This window comes from Hyalella azteca, unplaced genomic scaffold (assembly GCF_000764305.2).
Source record: "Hyalella azteca isolate HAZT.00-mixed unplaced genomic scaffold, Hazt_2.0.2 contig17412, whole genome shotgun sequence".
Classification (NCBI taxonomy): domain Eukaryota; kingdom Metazoa; phylum Arthropoda; class Malacostraca; order Amphipoda; family Hyalellidae; genus Hyalella; species Hyalella azteca.
In genome coordinates, this window is record NW_025947196.1 from 157,288 (window position 1) to 174,824 (window position 17,537).

A 17,537-nucleotide genomic window follows, 5' to 3' on the forward strand; every position below is an offset into this window, starting at 1 on the left:
AATAAAAGATGCATTCCCAACACACCTCTGAATTCTGAACTAAACCTGATTCATCAACATCAAAGTGGAAAATAAAATCCTCTAAAAAAATTCTGATATAAATTCTATCTCATATTGTCATCGCCATTTCTATACAAATCGTGCAATCTTGACTGAAACTAGCATCATATTTTACGATATCAAGTCAATTAACTTCCAATTAAAGCGTTAATGGAACTAATTTCATAAAATACAATTCTTGTGTGATGAAATCTCAATATAATATTTCAATTATAGAAGTAACTGCGAAGATTTATCTTCACTTACAGTAAAGCGCATAAATCCCAGACACACCCAACCTATAACTATGAAGCGGAATATCCGTCTTAATAAATCCCATGTGGCATCATTCAACGCTAACTATTAGTCGACTAATAAATGAGATGATGAAAATTGTTGCAATTTGTTATATGTATTACTTCGTATTGTATCGTGTCTGCTGCATTTGTGCTATTATTTATGTATTGCATTTGCGGTAGGGACTGTGGAGTATCTACAACGTCTACTGTTTAGAATGTCTACTGCTCCCAGGATGAGGACTATATATTCGTATTATTATATGGCAAGCAGTATTAACACCGTTGATGATATTGATTATCCCTTGCGACTATGGTGAATACTTTCAACGAAGTAACTGTTATCTGGCATCTTCTACGTGTAACCAAAGGCCTAACGTGTCTACTTCACCATGGAGCATCTACTGCACCATGGAGTATCTACTGCACCATGGAGTATCTACTGCACCATGGAGCATCTACTGCACCATGGAGCATCTACTGCACCATGGAGTATCTACTGCGGTGTTGGAAGGCATATCCGTCGGCGTATGTGGTGTAGCAGCTACTCTATACACCGAAAGATATGCCCTCCACCACACGCACTTGCTTCAACTTCAACTCAACAAATACAACTTAATTCATCTTTAGCTTTATTTCTAATTTTAAGTAAATTGCATATGAACTTTATTCAAATTTGTAACTATATTTAAATTCTATTATAATCTGATTTTCAGCCTGTCTTAGTCTGTTATTCAAATTTGCAGAAATTTTCTCGCATCTTAATGCAGAATTTAAAAAGTTACATTTAAATTTATTTGATTTAAACTTGCTTCCGATTTTACTTGGCCAAAAGTCATCTTGCAGGCGAGTGATAATAAGTTATGAAGAAGCTGCAAATACGGGAATCTGTGCTTGCTGGGGTACAAATGCTCCAATTTTAAATGATATAATTAAAGATTTTCTCATTCAGGAAGACCCTCTTCCCTATAAATTTTTATTTTATCTGTCTTAATATTTTGCATTTAATTAGCTGATCAATCAGAAAGATTCACGATTCAATTATTGAATCTTTAGTTGATCGGACTGCGACTTTGTTGCACATTCTTCCTAATGATACATTTTAAATTAAGTTTCTTTTGCCAATGGATGTTTTCAATACCTTCATCAGACGTAGAGTACGTTTCAAAACACGAGTGAATTTTGATCAAATTAAATCAATATTATATTTATTGTTTAATATTATATTGATATGTTTATTTTTCTTTGTAATTTATTGTTTGATTTTCTTTCTTTATGGAAGATATTTTTACATATGCACGAATTTACATGTTTTCTTTGAGAATTACGTATTTGATTTTGCTGCTGAAATTATGTCAGAGCTCCTACAGAATTTTCCTGGACAACAAAGCACGAATTAAAATTTTTAATCTCTATTTTACTCTCTTTTTGATGTCATTTTCTACACCGCGTACGTTGACGCAAAACTAAATCGACACACAACGTTAAACTTCTCCTAAAGCATATTCTGTGGAACAAAAGGTTATTTTCTCAGTGTGATTAACAACCAGTTTTTCGATCGAACAATTTCGTTAGTAATTAGTTTGAACTAAATAGGGCGGTTTCAAAGCGACTCTTTTTGCATCATAACTTGAAACTAATTACGAGCTACAGCGAATGAAGCAATCAAAAAATCAGGTGAACTAATTACTTGCGCCAAATTTGAATGAATTTTCAGTAACTTTTAATTATAATATTATATATCGAAGCAATGTATTTATATTTTTAATTTGCTGTCGTCATTTGGTTCTGAATTAGTTTACTTTTTAATTGACCCATCTGCACCGACCTTAATCTCTTTCTTATCTATTTTTTGGAAGTCAATTTTTGACTGCTCCCGGTGATGTTCTTTACTGTTCATTCTTTGACATCATGAAAATTTAGAGGCCACCATGAAACGCTTCCATTTCGAGTTGTTACTTTTATAGAGCCATTTACCGAGGTAGTTTCGGCTCCATCACGGCCCCCAAGAGCGAAAATTTAGAGAGGACCAAGTTGTGCTCAACGCCGCGTCAGCGATTTTTGCTCCTCAAGCGAAATATCGACACAAGATGACGCTTAGCTCGACTCCAAAATCAACAGGACGCTAAGTTCGATACTTTATACCCTTTTAAAATTTATTGCCGTAGTGAATCTAATTCAATGAACATAATAATGGGAATAAAGTGTTCATAATCTAAAGTCTGGCGAGCATGTAATATAATTGGTTTACACTAACCATCACTAGTTAAAATTATTTTACTAGTTCAAGATTAATGACTGGATTAATTACCCACGTTCTTATGTGGTTTAAGTATCTTTGATGAAGATGGATGGTAATTAATTTATTCGTGAACCTTCCAGGATTCAGGTAGATTTACAGGTCCAATTACTTTTGCTGGTTCATGTACCAATCCAGATTCAGGTAAATTTACTGCCTTATAATTTTAATTCAGAATAAAGGCACAGCAGAATATTGTTTTCAAAGCGAAGCAAAAACTTCAAATATTAACTCTTGTAACTTATGGTTGAATCTAAATTAAACAAAAAGGTTTGAGGATTAAGTGATAGTTTTTATAAAGTTTATTACAGGCGGACAGTCCTCATAAATAATAGTGACAGAATATTTGTTACAGTGCTAGATCGAATTAATGATGAATCCTCATCATTTACATGTGTGATAAATTAATTTTTCTCATTTATTGATGAAGCCTTCCCTAAATATAAATTATTACATATTTGTGGCTAACAATTTTTACTTGGTCATTTCTTCCTTGCATTATGTGGATTTTCTTCGTCATGTATCAAAGAGGCTTATTTGAGAGAGACATTTTTCTTGCTCCGACTCTGTTTTCTAAATTATCATAGGCATCAAGAAGTAGGGAGTATCGTTTTAATGAAAAATTCTCTGTCTTCTTGCGTCATTGGTGATAAAATCTCAACTTCAATTCATGGAAAAAACAGGTTATGCGATACTTTATATTAGTAAAACTTTTGGATTAAACGCCCCTGCTGAGATTAGAAATATTGTTCGACAACAATCTGTCGGAGATAACATGCGACTCTCTAAAGGTACAAATTTATTTAACGGGTCTTTTTGTTGTATTTTTCCGCTCTTCTTCCTCTCACTAAGTATTCAAGAGCATGCATGAAGCATGCTCTTTCACCCGTCTCCCTTTTATTAATTACTTCAAAACATCAAGCTCAACGGTCCACCCGTTTACCTCATGTTTATTATTCAAAGGCATCAAGCTATGCATTCCACCCGTCTTCCTTCAGTAATTATTCAATTTTTTCAAGCTTGACAGTTTGCCCGTTTTCCTATTAGTACGTATTTAAGAGCATCAAGTTTGACAGTCCACTCGTCTTTCTCTTAGTAAACATTCAAGAGCATCAAACTCGACAGTCCACTCGTCTTCTTACTAATTATTCGAATGCATTGAGCTTGACTGTCCAAGCGTCTTAATTTTAGAACTATTCAAGAGCATTAAACTCGACAGTCCACTCGTCTTCTTACTAATTAATCAAATGTATCGAGCTTGACAGTCCACCCGTCTTCATTTTAGAACTATTTAAGGTTATCAAGCTCTTCAGTCCACGCGTCTTCCTCCCGGTCTTCCACGTCGCCGCGTGACGTCGAAGAGAATCGCATTTTCATCCCCACGTGTCAATGCAATCTCGTTCGCCTCGATCAAGTCAATTAGAAGCCTATCGAAATTTTTGATGAGTTACCGCTCTACCTCTGAAGGAAGCCTCTACTGCATCGCTTCAATTGCCTGGCTGCTCAGCCAAAGTGATCGATATCCCTTAGGAAATAATGATTGAATCGTGGATGGCCAGACATCGGCCTTTCGGCCACGCGTATAAATCAGATAAAAATTGTATAATTATTCAGGAAGCGTCTTCCCGACCGGAAGTCTGCGGAATATGTCCGTAGTCTTTGGAAATAAATTAGCTCTAGATTTCTTCTGAAAGCTTTTTTATAATTTGAATGATGTTGTTGTGTGTCCAATTTTTCCTATACGCACTTTACATTTTATTATACTTTAAATTAGATGTGTGAAAAATTAAACATTTTTTATTGGTTCATAGGCGAAGCTGATTTCTTAGAAAACTTTGTGCCTACAAGAGTGTTGAAAAATATTAAGAGACATAAAGGAAAATTCGTAATTTATATCGTTATATCCATACTTGAAACAACAACCGAAAACGGCAGCTAAAATTCAGTCAAACGAGGTAAAAATTTTTGAGATTTCGAATAAAATGACAACTGTTAGGGAAAAGAAACATAGATCTGAGACATATTTAAATTATTTACTTAAATCATGTTTTACTTATTTCCTCAACTCCGTTTTTTCACAATAAAATATTTCGATATATGCTGTGTAATTGCTTGCTTTATACGTAGAGTTCTTTCCAGCAAGCTAATTGTTTTTATTTTTCCATCTGTTATTTTTGCCTATCCTACTAAAAATGAAGAAATTTTATTTAGTTTTGGTTTCAAACAGCAAACAAAATTCTTTTTTTTTTCTCAGCTTATTTGCAACTCGCAGCAACTAAGATTATTCTTGGCTGCCAAAATTTTATTTTAATTGAGTTTCCCCGGCATTTGTTAATGTTGCGAGATATTCCTCGCGTCCCCAACTTCTCCTTAATGGAGTACGGGTTCCACGAGTCCCCAACTTCCCCTTAAAGAGTACGGGTGCCTCGCGTCCCCAACTTCCCCTTAAGGAGTACGGGTTCCTCGAGTCCCCAACTTAATTCCCCTTAAGGAGTACGGGTGCCTCGAGTCCCCAACTTCCCCTTAAGGAGTACGGGTGCCTCGCGTCCCCAACTTCCCCTTAAAGAGTACGGGTTCCTCGAGTCCCCAACTTCCCCTTAAGGAGTACGGGTGCCTCGAGTCCCCAACTTCCCCTTAAGGAGTACGGGTTCCGCGCGTCCCCAACTTCCCCTGAAGGAGTACGGGTGCCTCGAGTCCCCAACTTCCCCTTAAGGAGTACGGGTTCCGCGCGTCCCCAACTTCCCCTGAAGGAGTACGGGTGCCTCGTGCTCCCAACTTCTTAAGGAGTACGGATTCCTCGTGTCCCCAACTTCCCCTTAAGGAGTACGGGTTCCGCGCGTCCCCAACTTCCCCTGAAAGGAGTACGGGTGCCTCGTGCTCCCAACTTCTTAAGGAGCACGGGTTCCTCGTGTCCCCAACTTCCCCTTAAGGCCGGGGAATAAATCCTCTGTTGCCTGCGGGTGCCAAGGCAGACTCGCTGGGGGAGGCATAAAGGCCAGCTTTGTGGAGGCTGTTGTAGCGCAGTAAAAACATCTTGAAAAATCTCGAAAAAATCTCAAATCAGAAATTGGTCGCCCTACAATTTTTCTCCTTTATTTTTAATATGTGTAATTTTATAGTCGAGTCTTTCATAGTTTCACTAGGATACATTTTCCAAGGTCAATTTTTTATTTAAGTGCAAGCGATTGACTATGTTATATGCATTAATAGCATTTACATGGGAAATAATTGTAAATGTATAAATGGTTTTATATTTTGATCAACCTACAATTATTTTGAATCTATTTTACATTAAAATAGAGTATCTTTTGTGTGACGATAAATTAATCGTCTTTTATAATATCGGTTCGTGTAATTCTGCGATTTCTGAAAACTTCTTTTCTGAAAATTCACGAAAAAATCTTGCCTTGAATTCCTCGTTAGCTTCATCAAATGAATTATTTCGGCAAAGTTGTCATCAGAATGTTACACCTGAGCTTCCATCTTAAAGTGGCTCACTTGTGTACCTAGTAATATTTGAAGAAATTGCCCAAATGGCACGTAAACAATGATAGGGATATCGATTTAACAAATGTCATAACAATATCTTTGCTAAACTATCGTAACAATAGTATCAGAGAACAATCAAAGCAGTATTGTCACAAAAATATCATCACAATATTTTCGCAGAAAACCGTATTAACATTACCAAGAACGCAACAGATCCATCATAACAGGATAGTCGAAAATTTGTCAATAAAATGTTATGGCAGAACTATCATTACAATATTGTTGCAATAACTATCATATCACTATACTGTCTCAAAACTGTTTTCACAATATCCTCGCATTACCTTTAACAATATCGTTGCAAAAATATAATTAAAATCTAGTCGAAAATATCATCCGATTCAGCTGGCGGCATGAAAATATTATTGGCTGCTGGTCAGTTTAATTTATTACTAATTTAAATAATTTTTAACGATGGGTCGCACGCGGGAAATATTAGTGCCATGCAATAAATTATTAAAGCCCGAGGGATTGCCTAGTAATGCAAAATTGATTAGTGAGATCATTGGACAAAAAATTCATCAAGGTAATTTGGCCGTCTAATTGCCGAGATGATTGCGTTTTTAACGGGTTGATTAGGCTTCATTTTTTATTTCAGTCTGGAGTTCGCTCTCAAAAAATATGATGTATTTACATGGCTTGTAAACTTGAACGATTAAAAAATTTTGTCTTTTATTGTTTTAGTTACGATTTTAATACTTCAAATTGATGAATTCGATCCATGAACGTTTTGAATAGTTCAAATATTTTAGTATTCTATGAATACTAAAATTTTCAACTATAGGATAAGCTAGAATTCAAAACTTGAACAAATTGAATGTCGCTTGCGGAAACAGCGCAGCTGCTGTTGTTTTTGGCATTCCGATATTACAGCTATTTTTCTGTATATAAAAGATGTATGCGCAAAATATTTCATGACCTCTAGATATTGATTCAGCTTTTCATTATTAGTAAGTGGCGTTACGGTTGAATTCATTTAGTAAAACGAACTCAATTAATCAGTGAATTTACAATCAAAAATCAAATACCCCCCTATGCTGATACCGATATTCGTTGTGATTATTGGCGATTTTTGTTCTGAATTCTGTCTATTTTATTTTGGATTTTCACATTGACGATTGGAATTCTGCTTCATGATGTGAGTCGGAACAAATTATTATTTGTGGTCTCAACATTTTTCTCTTTAAAAACTCACAAAAACTATTTATATTTCCTGGTTTAATTTTAGTTATTGTCGAACTATAATAATGAAAGTAATAATGCATATTATAATACTCCTTCTTATAATTAATAATCTTCAATATTCTAAAATTATTATAACTGGTATTTATAATGTATTTAAGGAGCAAATTAAAGTCCTTTTTCAATATATTTGCCCTTTTTACACCTCTTAGTAGATGATTTACACTTCTATAATATTAATAAAAAATGTTCATCTAAATGTCCCGAAAATTAAACCTAGAGCCTGCGAAAACGAGAAAAATTCTACATGAATGACATTCTAATCTCGTGTAGGATAATTTTGACTTGACAATTACATCTCTTCAAAAATACGACTTCTGAAATGTGATTCCTATTCAATTGAGCAATCGATTCCCCTCCAAATCTTTCATCTTCGAAAATTACCTTTACAGTCGATGGCTCGTCCAAGAATTTCCTATCAAATAAATTCAGGTCAATGTAAGTTTGCAAATTCATGAACACCTCATCTTACGTTCCACCTGAACACCTCATCTTACGTTCCACCTTAACACCTCATCTTACGTTCCATCTGAACACCTCGTCTTACGTTCCATCTGAACACCTCATCTTACGTTCCACCTGAACACCTATCTTACGTTCCACCTGAACACCTCATCTTACGTTCCACCTGAACACCTCACACCTCATCTTACGTTCCACATGAACACCTCATCTTACGTTCCATCTGAACCCCTCATCTTACGTTCCACATGAACACCTCATCTTACGTTCCATATGAAAAGTAACATCTCACCCTCACTCCTACCTCTTCATGTTCGGTTTGCAGACGATGAGGTAGGCGAGCAGAGCGTCTCCGTGTTGCTGGATGGCGAGGAGTCAGAGATGCAGTTCGTCGACCACCCTGCCGATGAGATGTCGGTCAGTGCCATTAGCTGTGCTTCTAATTACATCTACTAATATGCCCATCTGTATTACTATGATTATTATTATTGTATTTTTACTACTACAAAATAGCCTATGAGTTTGGAAGTTGATTAATGGTCCCTTTAGAAGTTTCGAGTATTTGTTCAATTTTATGATTTCCAATACTCAACTAGAGATAAATGTGTTAGTATAAGTTTAGTACAATTTAGCAGTTGGTAATCGTGTGAATGTGCCAAAGTGTTAATTTATTTCTGACTACCGCCTACCGTCGATATATTCACTTCTACTGATAAAGTATTTTGAGCAGACATAATTCTTTTAAACTTCCTATACTTACTATTTTGTTGATTCACCAATCACTAAGTTACCGATGTAACGTTTTCTTAGTACCAATCTTCAAGCCCTCTCAAAAAAGACCTCCAAATAGCATTCTTGGTTATACCAATTTAAGCACTCTGAGCCTTTATCGCCACTTAACTTTTCAAAATACCACATAACCTCGTTCTTAAAATGCATTAGTTTCAACAAAAATTGCAATTGTAATGGCTGGCATTCTTCCAGGTATGAGATGTCCAGCAGTTGATACAAATCACACATGTATACAATCTCACCTCATCTTGTCAAAGTTTGAAACGACATGTCAGAAATAATATGAAGGTACTCTACAAGCCTACCCTGTTGCAATAGTAATAATATAACTTGCTAATATTAAGCAGGAGAAGATATTTATTTAATGCATTTTCAGGATGAATCTCGTTTATACTAAAAATCCTCTAAATTTGCAAATAACCCGTAAATACACCAGCTTCATATATAAAGAAAATATGAAAATAATTCACAGTCAAACTTCGCATGACTGAGTAAAACTGACTAATTAATGCACTGATTGAACCACAGTGTTAACAGAAATAGATAAGTAAACCAATTAAAAATCTAAGTTATGTAAAGTCGAATTTTCCAATATTGATTTCGAGCGGCCAACGCACGGCTTCCATGTCGTTCATTAATTAATTACCTGCACCGTCATTATCCTGCAATAATTAAATTTGGCAATTAATTGTGATTATTTTATAATTTCTACGACGAAGCCTGAAAAGGTCACTTGTCGACTCAATTATAAAACAATATAATACCTCATTGAATCCTCTTTGAATCTCAAATGGGAAAATTAAATCCCAACAAATTGTGCGAGAAAATAAGCTTTTTTAAGATTGATGTTGAAATTATGAAGTTGACCTCAACTTTTATTTCTCGATAAAAGATATCAGGCAAAAATTATTTTATAGCTGCTATCAAAAATTATTTTATTGCTGCTAACATTTTCATCAATAATTGTTGATAATTTTATTTTTCTAAACGGAACTTTTTTAGCGATCACTGCAAAAATCTGTGTTGCTCAACAACCAAGGCTCTGGTCGATTTTATAAAGCTCGAATTATCAATAATTTTGTTCAGAGTCGCAATTAACTTTCCTTCCCAGTACGTTTTAGTACAGATTCTGGTCGATATTTTCCAAGCATCGAATTAAAATAGATGTTTTCTTCATTAAAACACTTCAGGGAAATATTGAGCTAACGGGAAATTGCAAATACTTCCTACAGAATTGAAAAACGAAAGCATTGAGCGCTCACTCCTTAATTAGAACATTTTTCTTATCAGATCAACTGGATTTACATAAACACTTTACCCGAAAATACCCCTTAGAGGTGCATCAACATGGCTGAAATTAATTTCAGTTATTCAAACATTGACATATTGTAGGAGTCAAATATCCATATCACTTCCAGGAAACGTATTTTCGCCAGTAAAACGCCCCCATGAAATGTCGCGAATAACAGCAAACTTTTCAGAAAAATAATCTGTTGCGCCACGAGTCGCCGACCCACTCGCAACATTTCATTCAACTTTGACGGAAACTTTTCCTTGGACGAGGAATTTCTCGCCTCCGAAATTCTCGCTTTCGCTAGTGTCATTAAGACCCACAAAGCAGCGAGTGTCCAGATGGAAAGTGTTTAACGGTCCAATTTTTTGGACGAGACTGTTTTTTAGCACTCGTCGTAGCTGGCTTCTCATCATTGCGAAAAACGAATGCCGTGCCTTGATTAACGGTAATTGGATTGAGTCCCTTGAAATCAGCGTCTGGAAACTCAGTCGCTAGATAAGGCTTTACACTGAGAATTCTTCCGTCGCCATTTAAAATTTTTAGTGGATTTCATTTTCTATCTACCAAAAACTTGATAAAAAGCTTATAGTTAAACGCACAGTCATTTTTTTTAACTTGATCTCCATTTGTCGGTACACCATAACCAGTTCCCTCATTTCTAAAAGTTTTCAAGTCATGTCTTAACGTAATTTCCAAAAGCAGAAAAATTACTAACTCACGTCCATATGTGCATAAATTTAATTATGTCCAAATGATTTAGAGTTGCCTTACAACTCGCGATTAGTACCTTGCTTTACTTAGTTACAGTTCAATTTGCTGGCCAATTATTTTATTGGTGAATTGATGTTCGAAAGTATTTTTTATTACATAAAAATACAGTTAAGCATATTTATTTCGGAGGAAGCTAACGCACTTGAGTCAGGTGATCTTGTGAAGAAACTTTGTAAGCTGCATCCACAGAGTGGACCCGAAAGCGGTGTACTATATCGCCATTTTCAGCGAGACAACTGAAAATAAAACGCGATTACATCATTAAATTTATTTTGTGTAACTAAATATAATCATGTCAATAAAGAAAAGGCTTGCCGGCATCAATTTATAATTTTGTATACAACGAAGATTAAACAGATTGAAGATTAAACTCTTACATGGTTATTTGGAAACGAAGTTCGTTATACGATAAATAATGTACATTATTTTTTTCGCAGTATTTTTGTCTCATGAAACAGAAACATGTTCGAAAAATGACTTCATTGTGAATTCGTAATTGAGATGCATCAAAAAATTATTATCATAATTGTACCAATATCTTTCTGCGTTGAATTATAACATCCGCATTTCCTCTAGATTTAATGCGGTTTCTCGAGTTTCAAATTTCCTGACACAAATGCAGTCGTCGCTGAATTTGAAGCTGTGACCTAAGAAACGTATAATTTAAGCCACTCTGATTCTCTTCCTGTAGCGGTTGAGCTAACTTGTTTTTCATATTCATGTTAGGACTAACTAATCTGACAGGAGGAGAGCAGTTTAATATTATTCGTATCAAGAGATTTATTTATAGTAGTTGGTTTCAGTTATTTTGTATTTTTCTTAAATTTTTCCCTATAGAAAAATCAGGGAACGCAAATTTGGAATAAAGCTATTTTTCGTGTCCCTAAATAGATGTTAGATTTACCGAACATACAATATTCAATGTCAAATGGAACGTTTCCGGCATAAAATTTCTGAACTGTTCATGAAAATGTAAAGCAAGTCTTCTAAATTCGCTCGACTATTGTACCCTTGTCTTAATCTGGTATTAAATTACTTAAGGCAGTCTTATAATATGCCATTCTGGAAATGTGATGACCATTCTCTTTGCATAACGATAATGGCTGACGACAAAAATCCTTTATTAAGTTCTGGAAATCTTACTTGTGAGTCAAAAACCATATGTTAATCCCGTAAAGTAGCTGCCTTCCAGCTTGGGAGTCCAGGAAAGAATTGCTTATAAACTTTTGCGGTGGTAGGCCCAATAAAATGCTGCGTTTCCCTTTTGGAAATGGAAGGCACATGACCATAGAAGAGACTTACGATGGAGCGGATGAGCGCAGCTGCAACAATGTACATCCGCTGCTGCGACACGGCCTTACTTTACGACCGAGCCCAGGGCCGGATTGCAGGCGTAAGTTCTGGCCCGTTAGACGGGAGCGTTTTCCAGTCGCAAGAGAACTTTCACCCGCCTATCCCTAGGACGAGTTTTACAATCCTTACAAAGCCCGTTAACAGTTATGTTTCATTAGTTGAAATTTTGAATATTCACTTCTGAAAATGTCTTGCGCTTTCACAAAAATCATTCAAGGGTTTTTTCCCTTCAGCAGTAACATGTGATTTTCCATCGACACAGATTTCTGCGAGTGTTGACAACCATGAAATTTAATTTCACTTTTGGTTCCAAACAATGCTAGCCATATTCCTGCTTTTGACTCGCCATAGAAAGAGCGCTGCAGACACATAACGTTTCCCTTAAAAAAACAACGTTCCGACATGTTCTAAACCATTTTTATTTGCCTTGAACATTTAACCGGTAAAGTACCGTCCTGTCAAAACATTTTCTTTCAAAAGCAAACACTTTTCGCTGTAAGTCGGGATTTTTTCGTTTACTTGACCAAGTTTTTTGGCCCTGATTCCAGAGCACGTAGCTCAAAAAAGAGGAGCTTTTGGTTTTGTTGATACCGAGCAATAGTTGGTCTTTTTATCTAGTGCTGAGCTCCTTTCGCAATTTTGCAAAACCCTTTATGTAAATTCAAGACTTACAACTTTCACACAAACTGCATTTGCTAGATAAATTGAGGAAAAAGTTCAAAATTGATAATTCTATTCTCCATGAGATATTATCAGGTTCATTGCGTGAGACTATTTGAAAAATATTGTATGGTTTCTATGACTATGAATTTAAAACATCGAATAGTAATAATAAAATATTTAAAGAAAAATTATATAATAACACGACTGTAAATTGCTATCATCTCTGCCTAAACCAACCAAATAATAATCCTGCAACAATCTTACATTGAACGGCCATCTGGACGGCGGCTACAAGGCACATGAAAGTCGGTTAAAAAGCTGACGTGTGGCAGTTACACGGCGGGTGACCGGATCCTTCAGTTAATCATGGCACATAGAACCGTAGGTGTGAGCAAAAGCGACTATTTAAATCTAAAGATCAGATCCAAATATTATATTAATAGTGCGTTCGGCACAAAATACTACCTTAAAAAACCAATATGGTCATTCATTTGTACTGCAATGAAGAAGATTGTACAATTATTCTTCATCAGCCACTTAGGTTCATTATGATGGTTTTGTAAGGATTTTGAGTTTATTTCAAGTTCATTGATGTTTACATAATGTTTTAATGCGAACGTCGTTCAAATTAAATGATTTTGGGAACCATATTTCTGAAGTCAATATGTAAGACGGCCAGGAATAAATATGTAAGAAAATGTATTATATCTCTTAATAAGATTTCGAGTTTATTTGTGTGTGTGTAGTCGAAAACTGACACCGTAAATATTTAAGGGATACTAGAGCACAGTTCGAGAAAATTAAAGTAAAGGAGAAAAGGGCATTGATAACATTGGTAATTTATGTTATCAATTATAAAGAAAAATTAAAGTTTACTTTGAAGTTCAAAAAAGCAGACGAATCGGGATTTATCAGTGATGCAATTTTCAATGTGAGATTCAACGGGTCATTCCTTATTCACATTGAGTTCGTTTGATAACTGGCGCGGTATTCAGGATGATAAGGTTTCAGATAACATGTTTCTAGAATCTAAAAAAATTATACATCCCAAAAAACACCCATGTTGAACTACTAGTTGTAAATATATAAATATTATTCTCCGGTCCTCACAAAAACTTGCATTAAAAATAACTATTGCCTAATCATTTCAGTATTCACATGAGTAGGCAGATTCTGGATTTAAAACTATTGTCTTCTTAGATTTAAGAAATTTTGAATTTTTTCTCGTCTGAAAAGTTTGGCATCCATTTCAGGAAAGTTTGACGTCGTTTTAGACGGTTCCTGTTGCTTAAGAGAACTTTTACCCGTTGTAACTTTTTCCTGAGCCAATTTCCAAGTTTTCTGCAAGTTGTAGAATATCTTTACTTCTCTGCCAATATATTCCACTGACTTGAGAACATTTCTAAGACTTATTCCCTCTTTTTTTTCATTCAAACGTGCGTTTATCATTCACTTTTTTTACTTCTAACTTAGCTTTTGGGAAAATACATTGATAAAGTTCCGTAATTATTTACAACTGCTTAACTCGGCTTCACCGTTTCTTACAAACCCCGGTATTCTATATTTCATTAATCAAAATCACATAATAACGACGATCTAATTTTCAAATTAATCAATTTTAATATGTTAAAGACCCGTTCAAGCCAGCCTTTAACAATGAATTCCTTTTCTACTCCCGTTCCGAAAGTTTGATGGCAATTAAATACTTAAGGGTCACAACTAAATCTGTAAAATCTAAACAATTCGGACTTTTCATTTCGTTCATCCAAATACCATCATTTATACATACAATACCGTCATGTCTACATACAATACCGTCATGTCTACATACAATACCGTCATGTCTACATCTGTCTCTTATACACATCTAGATGTGTATAAGAGACAGACATACAATACCGTCATGTCTACTTACAATACCGTCATGTCTACATACAATACCGTCATGTCTACTTACAATACCGTCATGTCTACATACAATACCGTCTTCAAGATCCATCCACGGAAAAACATTTAGTCCAAGTATAAAAAAAATCGCTGTATATGAATCTGAGTGAAACTAAATGAATCGTTTCAGTTCTCCCCATGCTCTTAGAAAAATGAATAGTAACAATTAAAATACGATAGAAAATGACAAACGTCGGTGAAAATAGTCGAAGAGGTTAAGACAAGCAAAAATCAAAACACAAAGCAAACGTGTAAACAATGTCATTCGCAAAAAAAAATCTTTTAAATACATTTTCATGAACTAACACAACGAACGCGCTAGCGGCTAAACGTGAAATAACTTTAAAATAAAATAAACGTCCCCTTTACTTGCTTGCAATGAATTTGCCAGGTAAAGTCCATAGGTAATTTATTTCGAAAATCAAACAGAAACATGAAAAAAAATTTCCGTGAACCCCATTGAATGAATCCCCCTGCAAATTCACAATTACTGAATACAAAATCATGAATGCTTCCGAATTAATTTGTGACATTTTAACCTAATGCACAGATCAGATCATTTGGAAGAAAGCATCAAAATATCTTTTGAATCAACGGTTCACATTAAACTTCTGTATGTCCTTCCTGTTTATCACTTATTTGATCGGACAATGGAAATAATGCCATCCGTATTATATTGAACGAAATCTATGTTTCAATCATACATTAAGAGAGATCCACGCTATATATTTTCCGTGCAACAATTCCCAGTTCTTCACTATTTTTCATAGATATTACAAGTAATAATACTTTATATTTAATCTACTGGATTTTACATCATTTAAAGTGAGTCCATAAATAATATATCGTTGCCTGATGAATAACATATCGACAATAATTATCTCGTATTTGGTTCCAGGTTTTCCCATTTTATACGAAACAACTATACTTTAAAATTTTTAAATAATATATATGATTGCTTAAAACTTCACTAAAAATACCGTTTCTCTATTATACAAATCCTTTCGAATTAAATTGAGCCGGTTTAGTCGTGACGCTCTTTGGCAGATTTTTAAATGAATTAAATAATATGCCTACTTTATTTTTGAGAAATAATTAAAGCTAATTCTACATAATAATTAAAGGTTTTAAAAAGTGGAGCAATGAAGAAATTAGCGAGTTCCTATACCTTTCCCTAATTGTCTTGTATATTGAAATAAAAAATTATAATTACATAATTATGGGAAAAGTTCACTGCCTAAAATATTTGGGCTTCATTTGTTTACACTTTGAGCATGAGAGGTTAGTTTCAAATAATAATTGAGCATTTTTATAATTGAATATAGTGGCGACGAAACATTATGGATTTTAGAAGATTCAATATAATTCACCTGGAATCTTAATCCAACTTGAAATGGTTTGTGTCCATTCACAGGGATTCATCCTTTCCTGTTTGTTTTCAAATGAAAAAAAAGTATTAATATTATAGCCTATGCCTCATTTCGCGCAATCAATCGATTTTTCTCCCCATTGAGGAAAATTTTATGATTATTTATTCTGTTCTCCATATGGCACCATGAATTACGATCATTTTAAATATTCGCTCTGAATTTTTGCCCCAATTCACTTTACCTAGATTTTGCCTGGGAACTTGGACTCGTTGTTATGGCCATATCTACGTCTTTATTTTGCGAGTACAAGGACTTTCACAGCCCCACTGAACGAATAGATCTTGTTTAAATCGTCGAGATTCCCGCTAAGCGAACTCATGCTCGATTTCTTCCCTAAAATTATTCCGTTTTATCGGACCATGAATACACTTCTACAAATACGATGGTATAAACGACCTCAATATTACCTCTATTTGGGACAACATCGAACACGGACGCTCGCAATTTTATTTCTTCATGGGGCGGCAGCGTGGTAAATACAAAGGATTGCGGGTTACAATAACTCGGACCAAATGTACGGCGAGAGACAGCTATACTTCAGTGGAGAAATTGTCGCACGGTGTGGAGTGTATGTTCGATGAATTTTAGCTAAGCTTGAGCAATGTCGTGGTGCAATATTGTCCAGTGTCGTGCAAGGTCTTGGTAAGGCTTGGCTGTTTCGTGCATTGATTGTCTATAGGTATGGATGAAATCGTGGCATGTCGTGTAAAAAATTTTCGTATGTGTGCAACATGGTCGTGGCCTACTAGATACTAATACTAAATATGGCCTTTAAATTCAGATAAAAAATTTCTACATTGCATTGTATTTCGGGAAAATATTTGAACTTTCATTTAATTACAACTTATCACTTTTACTACCTATTCTAATACAAGTAAAAAAGTGAATGTAAATTTATTTTTTATTATTTATTTCTAAAGCTATCGAATAATATTTTTTATTATTTATTGTTTTCATTTGAAATTTCATGGTTAATTCAGCTTCAATTGAAACTTGGACGTATTTAAAGTTTTTAGCTAAATTTCGCCAAATTTTCCGGGAACTACAACGCCGGCAAAACGAAGCTCATTCAGCAGAAACGAAAAAGAAGCGATGTTGTTGGGTTAAAATTTTTCTTAAAAATTGCGAATCCAAAAGGAAGTACCGCAGTAATTCTGTATATTCATTATACAAGGAAATCAATTAACCACTTCGTCCATTTTTCAAAACCAAGAAAAGCAGTTGATTAAAAAACCAAGCAGCTAAATTCTGCTTTTGCTTAAAAAACAATTAACTAAGTCGAGAAACAAGTCCATCACTACAGCAAAACAACGACCTCTTTTCTGCGGTGAAATTCCGCTGCATGGCGGACGCAATTCCGGTTCATTTCCTACGTAATTGCGGTGCCTTGCTGACGCAAT

General features: G+C 34.9%; 1 protein-coding gene across 1 annotated transcript in view; it reads left to right on the forward strand.

Moving 5' to 3' along the window:
* The window catches only part of LOC108677865, a 135,063-nt gene that overhangs the window by 101,525 nt on the left and 16,001 nt on the right, over window positions 1-17,537 (forward strand). Inside the window, exon 6 of the mRNA XM_018166168.2 lies at window positions 8,213-8,304. Within this exon, the coding sequence (XP_018021657.2) occupies window positions 8,213-8,304 (92 nt within the window). The remainder of the gene's footprint in view (window positions 1-8,212; window positions 8,305-17,537) is intronic.